General features: G+C 35.4%; 1 protein-coding gene across 1 annotated transcript in view; it reads right to left on the bottom strand.

The window, feature by feature from the left end:
• Positions 1-21,757, bottom strand: part of IPO11 (importin 11) — a 256,004-nt gene that overhangs the window by 48,560 nt on the left and 185,687 nt on the right. The window contains exon 27 of the mRNA XM_058309280.2: positions 21,142-21,263. Within this exon, the coding sequence (XP_058165263.1) occupies positions 21,142-21,263 (122 nt within the window). The remainder of the gene's footprint in view (positions 1-21,141; positions 21,264-21,757) is intronic.

Genomic DNA, 21,757 nt, shown 5'->3' with positions numbered 1-21,757 from the left:
CTTTTCTGGTTCCTACTACATTTTCATTACAACTATTTCTGAACACTATACTAAGCCTCATAAATGGACTTCCTTCCATTTTCCCCCCCAGGAAAAAGTCTCTCATTGAAATTATCTTCCTCTTATTCTTGTCATTGATCTTTCTTTCCGAATCTCATGCTTATAATCCTATACTTCATCTATCAAAATAGAAGTATTTACTTTTCCCTTCAGATTCTGTCCTTACTAGAATGAGTATGCAGAAAGAAGAACATTTCTTTTAAATATAAACTACCTATATATTTATATATTTTGCATCTAAATATATATGAAAATTGGTTTATAATAACATTTCCTGATTTGATGAAGCATAAAATCAAGAGAATAAAAATTTGCAAATAGATATACAATGAAAAAAATTAAGTAAACAAAAAGTCTGTCATTTTTCTCAATGTAATGGGAAATTTTAATGAGAAGCACTATCTCAATACAGATTGCTTATTAGATGCAAGAGGAAAAAATAGGAACTATATAGTGGAGAAAGTGAACAACACCTTGAACAGAATATCAAAATTAACATCATCAGTGAGAGGCAGATAGAGACTATGTGCCTCTGAATGTGATATTTCAAGGACACAGCACCACTTATATAAGATTCCAACTAGGAAGGAATCCAATTATGAGGAAACATCAGACAAACCCCGAAGGAGGGACATTCTTAGGGAAAGTGAAAAGAGGGTGGAGAGGGAGCACAGGGGGCGACAGAGAGAAAGCACTGTGTTCTTCGAACACATTAGTCAAAAGAAACAAAATCTGAGGAAATGACATTCCAGATTAAAGTTAACTGCAGAGGCATGACAACTAAATGCAATCCCTGACCCAAAATTGAAGTATTTAGAAGTAAAAGGCCATGATCTATGCAAATGACATGCAAATAGTTCAGAAAATACAGCACAATGTGTTTGTGGGGATTTATGTATACATAAGCACTCATCTCGCCATCTATCCAGTGAGCACAAATGATAAAACAAATGGGGTGAAAATTAACAATAGGTGGTTCTGAATAGTTATATGAGTTCTTTGTAATATGCTTATAGCTTTTCTGTAAGTTTTAAATCATTTCCAAATATGTTTTTTAAAAATTATGTGATGGCAGTTATGAAAGGGGTTTTTCATTCAAAAATTTTCCCTATGCATTACTATCAGGATATGCTACTATTTCTATGCTTTTGAGTTATTCTTTGAAAACAAAAAGACAAAACTTTTATGCTCCTGTAACCTGGCAAAAGCAGTGAACATTTCTGCTTGCCTGAATGTCAGCAAAGAAATCCCATAAGAAATTTTTAGCTATATTTCATTAAATCTATTAATGAGAATGAAAAATAAATTTTATGCATAAAAAGTATAAAATTTCTTAACTATGCCTATGACTTTAGAGCTTTAAAAATAAAGAAATGCTTCCTAATTAACTATAGAGTGATGCCTGGCTACTTTCAAAGAACATAATTCATTAATCCTCCTAGTTTGGTATTACTATTTCATAAGAATGTTTTAAACTTACTGATGTTAGTTCCTGTTACACTGTCACTTTGAAAAGCAAGATCCTATTTCTACAGACAATTTCAGAAAACACCCTCATAGCTGCCACAGGATGATAAAATTCTTTATTGTATATCAGCACACTTTTACACTGTGAAACACAGTACATGGAACTTACTCTTAAACAGGAGGGCCATTCCTACTTAGAAAATGCTAGCAGAGATAAATTAGATAGAGCATCTTCCCCTTCCTTGGCTCCACATGACATTTGTGGAACACTAATCTCTCCTCTGCCCCTATCTGCCATCTACTATATTTTGCTGAGATCGTTTAGAAATTTTAGGTCTAGACTGAATTAAAATTTTCCTTCGCTGCATATCCCTTCCATTTTGATAGTACTTACTTAGAGCTTATGTTACCTATTTCCAGTTTTTCATAATCTCTATAATTTTAATCACACACACATATATGGGAGAGAGGGAGGAAGAAGAAAGGAATGAGCCTAAAAGCTGATTTAGTAAGTCCATGAGTGCTCTCTCTTCAAATAAGTTTATATAACATGTCAAAGAGGAAATTGCTTATTTCTTTTCTTGCCTCAAAAGATAAACTTATGAAATGGATAAAGTTAAAAGAAGATTATACTGAATATAGGGAATAGCATATGGAGTTAAGAGCATAGACATGGGAATCAGTTTTAACATTTTGAGGATAGTATTTAACAAATAGTTATAAGAAAGAAGTACTACAATGAAATAGGCTGCTCTAAAGAGCAGTGAACTTCCTATTAGCAAAGTATCCAAATGGAAGGAAATTTCATCAACCAGTAAATGATTAAACTAAAAAACCTGAAAAGCAATTTTCAGTGCTAAGCTACTAAAGTGCCTAAAGATCCATTCAATATGACTGGCCAGAGGTATATATAAATTATAGCAGAGGCATCCAGAACTCCATACAACACAATCTAAGTCAGACATGAGATTGATTGAATTGGCTACTGTGTGAAAAATAATTCCAGAATCAATACTTTTATTTTTATAACTGGAAAATTGTAACAGCTTCTTGGGACCCAAACCTCTAACCTCTTCACGGCTGGCCATTCACACAATTGGATTTGCTAGAGTCTCTATTGATTAACCTCCTTTATTTTGGCAGGCAAAAGAAGCACTGGCAGCCTTTTCTTATTCTAATAGCCACTGCCCATCATCCAATGCCTTATTTAGAGCTTATGTAACCTAACATAGCCACTAAGTGATAGAAAAAAACCCACATATAAGGCAAGTGATTAGGAGCTGTATTAACCAAGCATTTTACACACACTTTGCCCTGTCCTCAGATGTCTACTCCTTTTTCTTCTCAATGCTATTTACCCTAGAGAAATTATCCAAGATGGTGTCGGAATATCTCAGGCGGGGAGCAGCTCTCTTGCAAAATAGGGGAGAAAGCATAGAGATCATCCAATGTAGCTACTTTGTGGACCCCTGCAGAAGAGGAAAGTACTGCACACATTGTCCAGGAGGGACTGGGGACAGAGAGATGGAGAGGCCAAAGGAAAAACTGTGAGTTGATATCCCCTGAAAATGCTTTCCATTCATCATCCCTGAAAGAAATAGCCTTGGTAAATTCTGTAGCTAAGTGGCCCAATATAGAGGGGAAAGGACAGATTCTTCCCTGGAAAATGGGAGGGTGTGGCAGAGGGCTGAGTGTGGTTTCTCTTTGGCAAATATAACTATCATAACTTGTTAGTTCAGAAGAGCTAGTGGAAATTGAGCACCATTTGCTGGCCAGGAAAGTGAATTAAGACAGGCTAGTCTCTCCCGATTCTTTACCAGGCATGGTAGATCTGGTCGGGCTCCATTAGCGGCTCCCTGTCTCAGTTTTGATTATTTAAACAGGGCATTATTAAAGTTTTAGGAAAAAATTAAACTAAAAATCAAAGAAGAGCTATGAAATAAAGCCATTAGGCAAGAGAGAGAAATTGGTCAACAGAGCAAAATCAGCAACATAAAACAGCTCTCTAGGTAAAAACAAAAGATAACAGACCCTACAAGGAACCAGGAAGATATGGCTCAGCCAAAGAAAAAAACCAAGAATCCAAAATGAGACACAGCATTTAAGACAGCTAATAAATGATGTTCATACAACCTCCTTAATCAGCTTAAGGAGATGAAGGATAATATGACTAAAGAGATAAAGGATATTAGGATGATACTGTATGAGCAAAAATAAGGATTTGAAAACCTCCAAAGAAAAGTAAGAGAGCTTATGGGAATGAAAGACACAATAGATGAGATTAAAAATACATTAGAGGCATGTAATAGCAGATTTGAAATGTTAGAAAAATGAACAAGTGAATTCAAAAACAGGAACAGTTGAACTTGAAGATAAGAGAATGCAAAAAATTGAACAGGGTCTCAGGTAACTGAATGACAACATGAAACACACAAACATACATGTTATAGGTGTCCCAGAAAGAGAACAGAATGGAAAAGGGGTAGAAAGAATACTTGAGAAAACATTGATTGAAAATTTTCCAACCCTTATGAAAGACATGAATATAATTATTCAAGTAGGACAACATACCCCAAACAGAATAAATCTGAGTAGATGTACTCCAAGACATCTATTTAATGTAAAAGACCACAAATAAAGAGAGGATTTTGAGAACAGCAAGAGAAAAGCAATGTATTACTTACAAGGGCGCCTCAATAAAGCTTGTACAGATCTCTCATCAGAAACCATGGAGGCGAGAAGGCAGTGGTGCCATATAGTTAAGGTACTGGAAGAGAGAAACTGCCGGCAAAGAAGAATGCTTTATCCAGCAAAACTATCCTTCAGAAATGAAGGAGAGTTTAAAGCCTTTATAGACAAACAGAAAGAGAGAGTATGTTACCAACAGACTGAAGCTACAAGAGGTATTAAAAGGTTTATCTTAATTGGCCATTTAAGTTTAATAGTAAAAGACTGGTTAATGATAACAATGCATCATAAATCCTTCTGTAGGAAAGGAATGTTTTGTGGACCATTTGTTTTTTGTGTGCAAGTTTTAAGTTATTACTTTATAAAATAAGTATTTTTTAAATGGAAACAACTTGGCCTAAAATCTGGTACAGAATTTTGAGACCCATTAAAACAAAGTTTAATGAGGGGAGGAAAAGGGAAAGGGTTGCTTTACAGCATGCAAAGAAAAGACAAGGGCAAGAGCCCTGGAGAAAAATGTAGAAATGAAGAGCCTAAGAGAAGTCGAAATGGTTAAAAGACAGACATTAGGGAAGCGCACTTGGCTCAATGGATAGAGTGTCCGCTGACCACATGGGAGGTCCAAAGTTCAACCCAGGGCCTCCTTGACCCATGTAGAGCTGGCCCATGTGCAGTGCTGATGTGGGCAAGGAGTGCCATGCCACGCAGGGGTGTCTCCACATAGGGGAGCCCCACGTACAAGGAGTGCACCGCGCAAGGAGTGCGCCCCGTAAGGAAAACCACCCAGCACAAAAGAAAGTTCAGCCTGCCCACGAGTGGCGCTGCACACACAGAGACGTGGCAAGATGACGCAACAAAAAGAGACACAGATTCCCAGTGCCACTGACAAGAATACAAGCGGACACAGAAGAACACACAGCGAATGGACACAGAGAACAGAGAACTGGGGCGGCAGGGCAGGAGGAAAGGAAGAGAAATAAATAAAAATAAATCTTAAAAAAAAAAAAAAGACAGCCAATAGAAAGATATGACAACATAAAACCCAAGGGATAAAATGGACAAAGTAAGTCATGCCTTTATAGGAGTGACATGAATGTTAATGGATGGAACTCCTCAATCAAAAGACAGACTGATAGAATGAATGAATAAAACATAAACCTTAACTGTCTACAAGAGACTCACCTTAGATGGAAGGACACAATCAGGCTGAAAGTGAAAGGATGGAAAAAAATATTCCACACTAAGAACAATCAATACTAATATTGGATAAAATAGATTTTAAATGCAAAACTGTTTTAAGAGATGAAGAATGTTACTATATATTAATAAAAGGGCCAACTAATCAGGAACAAATATCAAAAAATATTTATATGCCTACCATAGGTTTTTTCATTAATAAGAAGACCTTGACTATGTCATTTAACTAATCTGTGTTCATCTGTATATCTTTCTGAACACTAGAGGAACAGCTGAATTAGTAGTTGGAATTAGATGATAGAAAAGTGCCTTGGCAGAACTTTTTAGGAGTAAAGCTTCTACACCTTGCTGAGCTGCCTTTTTCTGTTTTATTTTTTGAAATAAAGTTTTTTTAAAAAAATACTGTATAACCTATGGATGAAAATGAAGTTTTACCTCCTTCCATTAGTTTTATTAAATGTTACTATTCTCTTATACTTTTCTCTCCTAATTTTCCTTGATCACGGAATTTATTTTATGTGAAATTTCATACACAACATTCATTAAATCTAAATACTATTCCACTAACATTGACACACAAATTATTTTATTGCAGAGAGAGGTAGATGTTTCCTATCTATCAAAAGGGTACCATTTTTCTACAATTTTTACTTGGGAAACAAAAATTGTATTTATACGTCATTAGAAAAATAAAGCAATTGAAGTGTCTTAAGAGAAAATTGCTCTATTAATACACAACTATACTATGATGTAAAATTTAACCAAATTGAACTAGTTTTAAAATAGATATAAGCAGAAATTAACTGGTTTCTCAAAAACAAATTTTAAAATTCCATTTCTAGCCAAGACAGAGTAACAGAGAACTGGAAGAGTATCCTTTTTAAATTTCATGCAAACTGGATTTGCATGTTAATAAAAAGGAAAATAGCATTGCCAGTTTAACTGCATGCTAGATAAACTAAGTCTCCGTGGAAACAATGTAGATTTGGGAGTTATAACAGCAGACTCTCAGGTTCTGTATTCTTTTTACTAGGTAAGTCTCAACTTCCAAGACTCCCCATTAACTCATCTCTAAAGGAGAGCAATTGTGACAATCTTAGGAAGTAGTAGCAAAGCGAACAATACATATAAAAGTATTTGTAAATATAAAACAATACCCAAATGCTAATTATTTTTGATGATAGCAGCAGCTATAGTAGTTAGTAAACTAAACAATTAATAAATTTGGTTCTTGCATAATACAAACTCCATGGACAGTTTACTCTTAAAGTAGAAAGAAGTATACTAATGTAAGACTAGGCAGACTTTTTTAAATAATGAGGAAAAATTTTATGTCAGACATGAAAGAATATCTATGGTATATGGTTTAGTGATAAAACAATATACACACACACAACATAGTTTCACTTTTTAAAAAATGCAATCAATGTGAAGACAGAATATACAACACTAGGTATAGAATCAGGGAGGAACACAACCTCTTTACTATGTGCACTTTGATATTGCGATTATTGCTATTTTTAACATAGGATTGTAAATTAAACATAATTATCATTAAAAATATTTAAGGCAGACTTCCTGAGAAGAAGGTGGAAGAGGGAATTCCAGGATTCAGTCCTTCCCACCAAAACAACTGTTTTGAAATTCCAGAGGCCAGAAGAACACTATGTAGCATCCAGGGAAAATGAGAAGGTAGGGGCAAATAAATTATGGTAAAGAACTGTAAATTGTTCTTTTCAACAGAGGCTACCTGTGCCCATCTCCTACTGTCTGGGCAGGCCACTGCAGAGTCCAGCCATTAGTTAGTTGCTGGTAACAGGAAGGGATGTAAAAATCCTCTTTCCCAACCCGCGGTTGGGCAAGGTCAATCACTGACTAAGGCTTTTGATTAGTGAATTCAGATCAATGGGTCCCAGCTCTGAAGACAGCTATTGTTTCAACCCACCTGGGCAAAGGTGGTGGCAGTCATTGTTTCAACCCTCCAGGGATAGGGGTGGAGGCAGAGGAGATTTAAAGATGCAGTACTTCCTCAAGACTACAGGGGACAGTTAGCTGAAGGGCTTCATTTGCTGTACAGGTCAGGAAAGCTCTAGCTGAAGGGCTTCATTTGCTGGACAGGTCAGGAAAGCTCAGCTTTGGGAAGCCACTGGAGAAGGTTCTGGCACCCATCCTGACCAGATACTCAGGGCTCCTTGGGACCAGTCTGCACCCACTTCATGGATCCCTGGCCCTGATTTGGCTAGGAAAGGCTGATCAGGGAAAGTCTACTATAGGATGACCCTCCTCCCAGAATTTGTACTTTTTAAGCCAAAGCAGAGTGAGACAACAAAAGGAGTATAAAAATTTATAGAGGAGGATAGTCTGGCACAAAGGGTTGCCAGCTTCACAAACCTGAAGGGGAAGGGGGGGAACCTATGTCCTGGGAAAGAGAGGGGACAACAGACTCCTGCAAACAAGGGAACTATAAAACAATTTAACAAACCAAACAACAGGATAAGACAGCAGTCCAGAAGTTCAAGAAAATCTCTGTCTTATCACAGTCTGGTTACAAAATCAAGAAAGAGACATCCCAGAGAGTAAATCTCAGAGTTAACATTTTGAACTATTAAAATGTACAGTGTGCAACAAGAGTACAAAACAAAGGAATCAGAGGACAAAAATAAAGAAAATACCAACAAAGACGATGAGAATGTAGACATACCAAAGTCTTTTTAAAAAATGACCTTAAAAATGCTCAAGGAGATGAAGGAAAGTACAGAGAAGGAACTAAAAGAATCTCAGGAGAACGATAAATGAACAATGAGAGCCTACATAAAGAGAGAAATTTTTAAAAAGTAATAATAATTACTAGAGTTGAAACCCAAAAATAACTGAAATGAAAAATGCCCAGGAGGGTTTCAAGAGCAGAATGGTGCTGACAAAAGAAAGATCAGTGAATTTGAAAACAAGACACTTGAAATAGGTCAGGTGGAGGAGCAGAAAGAAAAAAGAAATAGTAAAAGCAAAAATAGCCTAAGAAGGCTATGGAACACCATTAAGTACACCATAATGGGAGTCTCAGAATAAGAAAGAGGAGAGAAAGAGTCAGGAAACAGTCAAAGAAATAATAGCAGAAGTTCCCCAACTTAGCAAAACATTCAAGAAGCTCTGAGAAGATCAAACAGGATAAACATGAAGAAAAATACACCCTATCATATACTGATGGCAATATCAAATGCAAAGGACAAGGAGAGAGTTCTGAAAGTTGCAAGAGAAAAGCAATGCATTATGTACAAGGGAGTCCCAATTAGACTGCCAATTTCTCATCAGAAACCATGGAGGCAAAAAGGAGTGGGTTGAAATACTTAAGGTTCTGAAGGAAAATAACTGCAAATTTTTTATCTGTCAAGGCTCTTTCAAAAGTGAGGGAGAAATTAAGACATTCTCAAATAAACAACTAGACCTGCCCTAAAAGGAAAGATAAAGGTAATTCTTCAGACTAAAAGGAAAAGGACACTAGACAGTGGTTCAAAGCAGCATAAAGAAATAAAGACCTGTGGTAAAGGGAACACTTTGAGTAATTATAAATGCCAGTATTATTGCAATGTTCTGTTTGATTTGTAACTCTACTTCTTAATTCTTACAGGTGCTAAATGCAAATGCATAAAAATAATGACAGAGCTACCAGGGCACAGGCAGTGGCAGGGCGGGGGGGACAGGCGAGCCACAGCCATGGCGACAGCTGCCACCCAAGCAGTGTGGGCTGGCCTACTCCAGTTCCTGCTGTAGTACCTCAACTAGAGCCGCAAGGGCTGTAGCTGCAGCATCTTCAAGCTGTGGGAGGAGCAGACTGACCACTCCAAGTTTGTTGAAAGCCATGCAGATGAAGAGTTTCTGCTTAATATTCCATTTACAGGCAATGTTAAGCTCAAAGGCATGATGACTCACACCCATCTGGGATGAGACTGTACAAGAATATTCCACAGATGTCCTTTGATGATACAGACAGGGAGCCAGATCAGACCTTTAGTCTGTACTAGGATCTTATAGGAGAATTAAGAATATGCTACAAAAATTTCTCATTTCTCAAATGCCTATCATCTCCCTATTCATCTTTGAAGGAGATACCACAAAGGTCTTTTATATTGGCCTGAGAGGAGAGTGGACTGAGCTTCACTGACACAAGGTGGCAATCTGCAATTATGAAGTACCAGCCAACCCAGCAGACCACAAGGTCTATCAGATTACCCCACAGATTCACTTAATTTCCTACACAGGCAATGTGTCAATAATGATGTACAACTATCCACTGGGGAAGAAAAAAGGGATGGGGCTCTCAAGAGAGTTGGCTGCTACAGCCTCTGCCAAAGCTTTGTGTTTGGGGCTTCTTGCTGCAGAAATGTGCCGATGGAAGATAATCACGCCACCAGGGAGGGTTGTATGGGTGCCAAAGGACAATCATGGTTTCCTAGGGCACTGAAGAAATGGGGTCTTGGGCTGGTCAGGCATCTGGCCATGGGAACCCAAGTGTCTTGGGTTTTGTAACAGGATTTGTGTTTGACCTGATTAAAAAAAAAAAAAAGAACTATTCTTGGACTCCAGGAAATTTTCTGAAGCCTCAAGATTGTGTTTGTATTAGCCACCAGAAGAGTCTCCAACTAGAAATACTTCTCCCTACTTGCTTCTTTTCCCGGTCATTGTTCAGCTTTCTTGTCAAGCTGCCCAGCTTGGAGATGTCTGTTACTCATGAGTGCCCCACGGTTATATCTAGAGGAGCAGGAGTCTCCAGCTGACACTTAATAGCTTGGGAGAAAGTCTTTTTTCCCTACTGCCTACATAAGCAATCTGGGGAGAACATGGGAATCATTTTCACATTTGTGGATATCTTGATGGGGGTAAGATGGGACTTTGGTAAGATCCTTAATGTTTATTAGCTTCTCACTAGTATTGTATGCCCAATACCAGAATTTGGAAATCTCTGAGTTCTACTTTCATGGCTTTTTGTTTACTGTGATTAATAAGCTTCCTAATTATTCCTTGCCAGACTTCATAAAAAAGGGTAATGACAAATCTAGTATTTGGACATACAGTGTACAAAGATATGAGTGGTAACAAGTACATAAAAAAAATGTTGGAGGGACAGAAGGATATAGGAAAGGTGTACATGTATGTGATTAAAGTTAAGTGGGTATCAAACCAAATATGACTGTTAAATATTTTAGGTGTTAAATTTTAACCAAATGGTAACCACAAAGAAAATAGATGTAATAAATATCCAGATAGAAATGAGAAGATTAGATAGTAAACACAAAAAAACAAATAAATATAAAAATAGGCATTAACAACAAACGTATATGATTTTAAAAAGCTAAATAATAAAATGGCAGAAGAAAGTCCAGTGTTATCAGTAGTGACTTTAAATGTAAATGGATTAAACTCTCCAGTCAAAAGGCAGAGAAACTGGCAGAATGGATTAAAAAGCATGGTCCAACTACAGCCTGTAGCAAGAGGGTCACCTTAAATTCAAAGACATAAGTAGGTTGAAAGTGAAAGGATGGAAAAAATGTACCATGAAAGTAGTAACTCAAAGAGTTGGGTTAGCTATACTACTATCAGATAAAACAGAAAAAGTCAAAAACTCTTAGGAGGAACAGAGGTGGCCATTATATATTGATAAAGGGGCAGACCTAACAATGATAAATATAAATGCACCTAACAACAGAACCCCATAATATATGAAGCAAATATTGACAGATTTGAAGGAAAAAATTGACAGTTTTACAATAGGAGGAACTTTAATATATCACTCTTAATAATGGACACGATATCTTTTTAGAAGATGAATGAGAAAGTGCAGGTCTTTAATGATACACTAAACCAACAGACCTAACAGATATGTATAGAACACTGCACCCAACAAAAACCAGTACATACATTTTTCTTGAGTGCCCGTGGATCATTCTTCAGGATATACCATATGTTGAGTCGCAAAATAAATCTCAATACAAAAATACTGAAATAATGTATATTTTCTGACCACAAAGGAACATAGCTAGAAATCAATGACAGAGGGAGAAATGGAAAATTCGCAAATATGTGAGAATTAAACATCCTCAAACAACAAATGGGTAAAGAGGAAATCAGAAGAGAAATTAAGAAATATGCTTGATCTTTATTCAGAAAAGCTGGATATAATATACCACAAGAATAAAACTACAGACCAATATCTCTAATGAAAATAGACGCAAAAATTCTCAGCAAAATATAGCAAACTGAATCCAACAGCATAGTAAAAGAACTATACAACATAATCAAGTGGGATATATCCCTGGTATGCAAGGTTGGTTCAACAACATAAGAAAATTAATGTAATATACCACATTAACAGAGAGAAGGAAAATAAACCCACATGCTCATTCAATTCATGCAGAAAAGGTATCTGATAAAATACAGCACTGAAAAAAAGTGCTTGATTTAAAAAAGAACACTTGGGAAGCAGATGCAGCTCAACAGATAAGAAAGAGTGTCTGCCTAGCTTATAGGAGGTCGAAGGTTTGATACCCAGGGCCTCCTGGCTCTGGTTCGTGTGGTGAGCTGGCCCACGTGCAGTGCTGTTGCGTGCAAGGAGTGCCGGCCTACGCAGGAATGCCCCTGTGTAAAGATGCCCACGATGCAAGAAGTGGCCTCTGAGCAAAACTGCAGCCCACCCAGGAGTGGTGCCACACACATGGAGAGCTGACACAGCAAGATAACGCAACAAAAAGTGACACAGACCCCCAGTGTTGCCTGATGAGAATACGAGCGGACACAGAAGCACACACAGTGAATGGACACAGAGAGCAGACAATGGGGGAGGGGGAAAAATAAATAAATCTTAAAAAAAAAAAAAAAAAAAGACCACTAGAAATAGAAGGAAACTTCCTCAGCATGATAAATGGCATATATGAAAAGCCAGCTAACTTCATACTCAATAGTGAAAGACTGAAAGCTTTCCCTCTAAGATCAGGAATAACACCAGGCTGCCCACTGTCTCCACTGTTATTCAACATTGTACAGGAAGTCCTTGCCAGAGTAATTTGGCAGGAAAAAGAAAGAAAAGGCATCCAAATTGGAAAGGAAAGAGTAAACCTTTTCCTGTTTGTAGATGAAATGATCCTTTATACAGAAATCCTGAAAACTCTGTAACAAAATCCAAGAGTTAATAAACGAATTAAGCAAAGTGGCAGAGTACTAGATCAACACCCCAAAATCATTAGTGTTTCTATACACAAGCAAAGAATAATCAGAAGGAATCCAGAAAATCTCTATTCACAATAGCAACTGAAAGAATCAAATATCTAAGAATAAATCTATCCAAGGATGTAAAGGACTTGTATACAGAAAACTACAAAATGTTGCTAAAACTGAAAACACCTAAATAAACAGAAGGACATTCCACGTTCATGGATTGGAAGACTAAATATTGTTAAGATGTCAATATTACCTAAAGCAATTCATAAATTCAATGCAATCCAATCAAATTTCCAACAACCTTCTTTGCAGAAATGGAAAAGTCAATCATCACATTTATATGGAAATGTAAGGGGCCCTGAATAGCTAAAGCCATCTTGAAAATGAAAAATCAAGTTGGAGGACTTATATTTCCAGATCTCAAAACTTATTACAAATCAATGCTCATATTTATAAAGACCAGCTGATTTTGACAAGGCACCAAAGACCACTCAACTGGGAAAGAATAGTCCCTCCAACAAACAGTGCTTGGAAAACTGGATCTCCAATTGCAAAAAAATGAGACCCCCTACCTCATACCATATACAAAATCCAACTCACTATGGAGCAAAGACCTAAACATAAGAACTAAAACTATTAAACTCCTGAAAGAAACACAGGGAAGCATCTTCAGGACCTTGTGTTAGGCCATGATTTCTTATACTTTATACCCAAAACATAAACAACAAAAGAAAAAATAGATAAATGAGACCTCATCAAAATTAAACACTTTTGGTCCTCAAAAGACTCTATCATAAAATTAAATTTTGGAGAAGGACTCAGTATCATTTAAAATGTGCAGCCTGTACACTGTTCTAGCTAATATTTTATAAATGCTAAGGCCAGGCATTTTCCTTAATCACTACTTTTATCAACAACTCATAATCTTCTCTGGCTTTCTCTTGGCCTTTGAATCAGGCCTGCTTTTCAAGGTTCTTCAGTATTTTATCATTTTGTAGCAGTGTTTAAAAAAAAAAGTGACAGAGGGAAAATTTGAACCCGGACAGTAGGATTCTTAAAATACTATGGTATATATTTACTGATACTTTTCATGATAGCCAAAATGACAAAGCAGCAAACATTAATAAATCAAATAATAATCGAAAACCTCTGAGTCAGGTATGCTTCCCAAAAGTGAGTAATGGTGAAATAGAACCATTTAAAACAATGTTTCTACCACAATAAAATACCACTTCACACCCACAATAAGAAAGATAGGTAGTAACGAATGTCAGCATAGATATGTAGAAATTGGAACTCTAATACACTGTTGTTGAAAACGTAAAATGGTAGAGGCACTTTGGAAAACAGTCTGGCAGATCATCAAAATAGTAACGAAAAATAAATAAATAATATATATATACACACACATATACATACATATAACAAAATATTGATAGTTACCATATGACCCAGCAATATGTGAGAGAAATAAAACACATGTCTGCACATGCAAAAAAACACCTGTACATGAATGTTCAAAGCAGAATTTATGAATAGGCAAAAAATTGAAACAACTCAAATGTCCATCATGATGAATGAGATAAATAAAATATGGTATATCTATACAATGGAATATTATTCACAAAGAAATGAAGTTAAATACTGAGACATGGTACAACATGGATGAATGTATGGATGCCAAATGTAAGCAAATTACAAAAGGCCATATATTGTATGAGTCCATTTATATGAAAAGTCCAAAATGGGCAAATCTGCAGAAACAGAGAGTAGATTAGTGGTTGTCTAGGGTTGGTGGTGGGGGTAGGGGGGTGGGGATGGAAATGAGGGGATGAGGAGAGCTAAGGAATATGTGGTTTCTCGGGGTGATGAAAATGTTCTTAATTGATTTGTAGTGATGCCTGCACAATTATGTTGATATACAAAAAAACTACTGCAATGGGTAAGTAAACTAAATTCATCTAAATAAAGCTGTTACCAAAAAAAACCATTTTGAAGACATTTTCTTGTGAAAGACATACAAAAATTTGACAACAAATATTTACTGTAAAAAAGCTAAATAAAATCTTAGATTAAGAATTTACAGTGGAGAAATATTACAAAATGCTAATAAAAATACATGACCTAAGCATGAAAGACGGATCCTATTTTAAAGGATGAAAATAAAATTTTATCATGTTAAAAATTCACTTAGAAATGCTCATTTTAAACCAATCACAAATGAGGTAAAACAGCATTTCCACAATAAAAAATAAAAAACTTAAAACTGTCTTTTATTTAAGTATACTCAAACTATAGCAAAGTACTACTCTCTGGAATCTGCCTTGATCTAATTAACTTTTCAAGTCTTAAAATTAAAAAAAATCCTATTATCTTAGAAAATTCTTAAAGTACAAAAAAATTTCAAATGCTGATATTCCAAATACTATTTTTTAGATAAATAAGAATTATGGAGAGGTACTGAGCATTCAATCCTGGCAAGTTTGTTAATAAATCAGGACACCCAGATGACTTTATTATATGTCAACTTTTCCTGGAAAGCAAGCCATCATACCTAAAAATCCTGCTTCTTTTGTCAATGCTTTTAAATTAATCAACTAGTTTATGTTAAATATTTTGCAGTAATGACTCCCTTGAACCTAAAATAAAAGGAAGTGAAATTTCAAGTTCTTTTAAAAGTGTGGTCTCTAAAAACACTTACGTCTGGTATTCTCAGAACTATATCACAGAAAATGGCCTTTGAAGCTAAGAACAAATTGTTATTTCAGAAAGCCAAAGTAAAGTTCAAATATTCTCATTCTCATATATAAGTATTTATTTAAGCTGTGCCTTTCAAGGAAAACTCTTCTATAAGCATTATAAGAGGCATATGTAACAAATAAGATGTATATTATTTTCACATAAAAATTGAGGAAAATATTACTACCACTATGTACAAATAATACAAATACTATAAAAGGGAAGAAACTCAAACTTAAAACATTCAGAATCTAACATTATTTCAGTTAAAAATAGTAAAACGTTGATACAACAAAGCTGCACTGCACAATTAAAAAATAAAGATTGCACTATGTTCAAAAGATGACCAAAAAGATATAATAAGAATGTAGGGTTAGACACAAACTCATGTATGCCTAAATTGATGATAACACAGAATACTATTCAAAGATCATTAAAAAGAAAGTGGGGAGTAAATGTTTTTATTGTCATTAAACATTAAGGATGTTATGAATAGTGAACTATCAAAGATATGCAACAACTAGATAAGAGAAACAAGCCAAGTAAATCCAGGTTCTTCTACATGCAATTTGCTGCATTCTGAATTTGGTTATTTCTTTAAGTCCATTTTCTTAGTACAAACCTTACTAATTTACATTTCAGATGCAAAAACATATCTTTCTTACTCAAATCTGATTATACCAAGGGTCCCACAATGTATAACATCCCTATACCAAAAAACACAAAATCTTTATTCTGATGCTGATACAGTCAGTTCACATATTCTGTGCAAATATATAAACCTTTTTCCAATACAGGCTTTTCAAGGGTTACAATTTTTTGCAAACTAGAATGCATTGCACACTGGAGTATCAAAATCATTAAGACAGCAAATGGCAAAGTAGACAATGCTGAATGAACAACAAAATTTAAAGTAAAAATGATTAGTTGTATTTCTCTTTTCATTTTCCCATTTCCTGAATGATCCACATACTGAGAAACAATGTGGGTACAACCTAAACTCGTATGTTTTATAACTACTAAGAGTCTCAAGAATCTTGGGACATGTGCCTAATACTTGTCATATAGACAATGTTCTCCAAAAACCACTGGGAGAGGATATGCCTGACAGTGGCAAGAGTCTGGCCAGGAAATTAGGCAATGGGCACAATTAGTAAGGAAAAATCCCTTGACAACATATGTTTAACACATTTTTGAATTATGAAATGAATGAAAATTATTCAATACATCTGAAAACATATCAAATAAAAAATGACTGCATTGCAAGGACTAGAACTGATATTTGTACACCAGTGTTCATAACAGCTAAAGAGTAGATGCCAAAAATGAACTGAAATGTCGGTCCATTGGCAGATGAATGGGTAAACAAAATGTAGTATATACATACAGTGGAATATTGCTCAGCCTTAAAAAGGAATGAAGTTCTGATACATGCCACTACATACACAAACCTTGAAAACATCATGTTGAGTGAAATAAGTTAGACACAAAGAGACAGATATTGTATGATTCCACTTATATGAAATAACTAGAATATGTAAACTCCAAGAGACAGAAAGTAGGGTACAGGTTACCAGGGGCAGGGATACAGAGGAAATGGTAAGTTAATGCATGATGTGTATAGGATTTCTATTTAGATCGATGGGAAAGGTCTGAAAATGAATGGATGTAAGGTTAACATAACATGTGATTAATACCACTGAATGGTATGCTGGGGAGAGGATGAGATGGGAAAGATTATGTTGTATATATGGCTCCAAAATTAAAAAGAAGAAAAAACAAAAAAAGTGTAACTAAAGAGACAATGAAAAATTAAATGCAATATATAAGCATGGACTGGATATAATAATAGAGGTGAAAAGACCCAAAAGGACATATATAAACAAACAAACTGGAATGAAGACTGTAAGTCCTTGAATTTGTTAACTGTACTTAAGAGGTTACATAAGTCAATGACACATGGAAGTATTATGTGTTCAAAGAGCATGATGTTTAGAAAATTAGACAGATACAGCAAATGTGACAAAATGTTTAAAGAGGTAGATCTGGGCACTGGAGAGGGAGGGGAGAAATGTCAGTGTTCTCTGTATAGACTTTATATTATTTTTCACAACTGTCCTGTAGCAGTTTGGTATTGTTTATGAATTCCAAAAATGGATATTGGATTATATTTGTAAACTGGTCTGTTACTCTGGGCATATTATACTGGATTAGATTCAGAGGTCTCACTTTTACTTGATTAAATAATTATTAAGGCTTTGATTGGACAATATCAGTAGTACGTTGTATCCTTGCCCCCTTGGTGGGTGGGGGCTCACAGGGAAAACCATACAGCAGAGGGATTAGCAGGTGTTTTAGTGCTAGAACCCTTCCTGGTTAGTAAATACACAGAGAAGCAGATATATGAGGAAAGAGAGAAGGCTCCATTAGACACCACAGAGGCCCTGGGAAGAGAGACGAGCTGTTTGCCTGACAGTTTACAGCTGGCCTTACCAATAGAGCAGGGTAGCTGAGCCTTGAGAGAAACAAACCCCAGGAGAGACACAAGACTTATTCCAGCCCATAGTTGATCCTGGAAGAAGGTGGGACCACGGAGCCTTAAGGGGAAGAGGAAGCCTAAACACTTGCAGATGTTGGCAGCCACCCTGCTCCAACACATAGCAATAGACTTTGGTGAGGGAAGCAACTTATGCTTTATGGCCTGGTAACTCTAAGCATAGACCCCAAATAAATACCCTTTTATAAAAGCCAACAGGTTTCTGGTATTTTGCATCAGCACCCTTTAGCTGACTAATACATGTCCTAGTAAGTCTGAAAGAATTTCAAAATAAAAGGTTTACATAACAAAAGCAAACAAAGATGGATGCATAAAGATGATAACAGGGAAATCTGTGTAAGGGGGAAATATATAGAACTTTATTTTCTGCATGATTTTCCTGTAAATCTTCAATTACCCTAAAAAATTAAAAAGAAAAAAATGAAAGCACATAGAGTGTCTTAATATTATAGAATTATATATAGCATTAAAGGGAGGGAGGGAGGGAGGAAGAAGGGAATAAAAGTAATTAATCCATTTATGCAGATAGTTTAAACATACATTTGTATGTATATAACAATCTTTATAACAAACTCATTATGAAAATGTAATTAGTATTCCCATTTAAAAATGAGAAAATTGAGGGAAGTTAAGTAACAGAAGTGACTGATGGCACTAGAATTTGAGTATGGTTATGAAGTCTATAGTCTTCACCAAATCTCTGAACCAAGAGTAGAGGAACAGGGTTGAAGAGTTTAATAGCTTCCCAAATGGTCTTTCTTTAGAACAGTGGTTCTTAATCAGGGGTAATTTTGCCTTCCAGGGGGATGTTTGAAGATGTTTTTGATTGGCATGACTTGGGCAGCAGAGGTATGTGTGCTGCTGGCATCTAGTGGGTAGAGGTCAAGGAAGCTACTGAACATTTTAAAGTATATAGAACACCCTCCCATAACAGTCATCTAGCTTAAAATGTCATAAGGGCTGATGCTGAGAAACCTGCTTTAGAACAATGGATTTATTTCTGCATTTGAAAATTCAGTATAATAAAAGGAAGAGAAAACATTTCCTCATTTGGCTTGATAGAAAAAATCATTATCACCACTATACACTAGACCTGCTTATTTGGGGCAAGGGAAACGATATGGTGCAAAGTCTGAAAGAAACATAGGAGCAGGAAATTCCTATTACATGAAAAAATCACCAGGAAGTAAAAATTGGGATGGGGAAGGGAAAAAAAAAATCCCCAACTCCAGCAAACTATGTAGTTGTAGTTGTAGTTAAAGAAAGGTTAAAATAAGAACAGACCTCACTGTCAACATTCACTACCCACAGACCATACAACTATAAATTATGCCCACAGGACAATAATTATGTAGGAAATGTCCAGATAAATTAAATTTTTTAATTTATTTTTTTCATATTATTACATTTTCTGTACCATTCAGTGTTTCTTTACTCACTAGTCTATTAAGGACAGTATAAAGTTAAATCAGTATTCTTTAAAATTCTATTATCCCATTATTCACAACTTTAAAAAACCTGTGTTCACTAATACCCATCAGATTTTTCAATACTTCATTTTAAAAACAAATATAAGATATGATCAACCCATCACAAAACTATTTCTTCCAACCTATAAATTTAAAATTTTACTGTTTAAGAGAATTTTCAAGTCTTAATAAAAGACCTGCCCCTCAATTTATGCAGGCTGTCATAAGCCCCTGTGTATTAATATTTTATAGACGGTATTTCCACAATTTATATATCAAAATATTTTTGAGCCACAGACTTAGATAAAATTAATTATTAAAGAAAACAGTAATCTCATAAAAATGTCAAACATACTAACACTATTAGGTATCTTCCTACACTACTTAATACAAGCCATTTCTAGTTTACATGAAGTTTACAAGAAGAGAAAAACTCGATGCTTTCTTAGCCTTAATATTTTTTTCTGTACATTAATTTATTCAAATATATTTAGAGTGCTGACATTACCAAGGACCAGGTTCTTTAACCTTTCAATTTTCAAAGCCTGAATAATTCCCAGGGCACTGTTTCTCACCAAGAGAAAGAGAAATAGCAGTAAGTTAAAATGTAGGTTGCTTGAATTTGGTTTTGAAAAACAAATGAGATGCAACTCAATTTTATAGTAAGGAAATCTGTTGATCTTGTACGTGTCCACCAGGAAAGCAACATCACCTGATGGTTAAAAGCTGACCAGGTTCAAATTTGGCCTAAGCCACATGCTAGATCTCCTATCCCAGGTAAGTTACTTAAAGTTTCTAGGCATTTGTTTGCCCTGCAAAAAAGGAATAATGTCTACACCTGATAAGATTGTTTTAAGGATTAAATGAGATATAAATGTAAAGTACTTAAAGTGTATTATATACAGTAAGTACTCACTAATTATTGTTTCAGTGCTAGGAAAAAACAATAACCTATTTTTAATCTAAATTATCATACTAGAAGTAAATAATGTATAAAGAAAAATACAAATTTATAAAACTAAATGGATTTATGTCTCTAATTTATCACTAGAGTGCATATGCTCTAAAAATTCCTTAAGACATAAAAGTCTAGTATATTATGACTATTCTTCTCATACAATATCAGGTCATAAGGCCTGCTTTTATGCATTTAAAATTAAAAGTACAAAAAACAAAGATTATAATGCATAGCTTGACAAAGGCAGTAATAAACACAAAGCAAACAAATATTCTCCTTTACATTTCCAAATCAAAGGATTCTGTATTTATTTTATGGAACTGAGAAAAATTTGTAAAGTAATAACTTCATATTGCTAAGGAGAAAAGAACAAACTGCAAGCTTAAAAAGATAACATAAAATTATATAATATTACTTTTTATTACCAGGAGGATAATATATATTATAAAGTGCTATTCACTTTGAAATATTAGATATTTAATGTCTATGTAAAAAAAGGACAGCCTGAAATAAGTCTAATGAAATCTGATTATAAAAAATGGAAATTCAGATATGAAATAAATTGGTAAAATGAATGCAAACAAGTTAAACTATACACCCCACCACTCAAGAGTAAATGTCCCATTTACACCTTTCTAGCTCTAAACCAACACATGCCACATCATTATCAAATAACAAAATTAGCATATGTATATATAAAAGTAACACTACCCAGTAACACACAGCAAAACCAATGGCCAAAATAGCTAACATTTTGATGCTTTAAAGAAACAAATTTTAAGGAAACATTTCCTCACCTATTATCAGATGGCAGGAGAGAAAGCAAAGCCAAAGCTGAAAGTTTTCTTCTTTCAGGCTGAGTAATATTGTCCATGCGATCAACCCACATTTCAATCATATTTCCCAAAAGCTGGTCCATCTGACAAAACAGAAGGGAGCATCTCAAAATATTTGCAATACTATTTACTTGTAAACAGTACTGTTAAAGGCTAAAGCCTCATATGGCATGGTTAAAGTCCAATCCCAGCAAACCACAGAATTGAATATCTGAATTTGAAGCAAGTCTTGAGCTGGGAAATCAGAAATTGACTCTTTTTTTTGTTCTTTATTTTTTTAATATTACATTAAAAAAAATATGAGGTCCCCATATACCCCCCCACACCCATCACCCTACTCCTCCCCCCATATCAACAATCTCGTCCATCATCATGAGACATTCATTGCATTTGGTGAATACATCTCTGAGCACCGCTGCACCTCGTGGTCAATGGTCCACATCATAGCCCATACTTTCCACCAAGTGGGCCATGGGAGGACATACAATGTCCGGTAACTATCCCTGCAGCATCACCCAGGACAACTCCAAGTCCTGAAATCTCCTCCACATCTCATCTCTTCCTCCCATTCCCCACA

The sequence above is a fragment of the Dasypus novemcinctus genome, chromosome 2 (assembly GCF_030445035.2).
Source record: "Dasypus novemcinctus isolate mDasNov1 chromosome 2, mDasNov1.1.hap2, whole genome shotgun sequence".
Taxonomy (NCBI): Eukaryota; Metazoa; Chordata; class Mammalia; order Cingulata; family Dasypodidae; genus Dasypus; species Dasypus novemcinctus.
The sequence above is the reverse complement of the archived record's forward strand: the minus strand, read 5'-3'. Positions and strand labels throughout refer to the sequence as shown.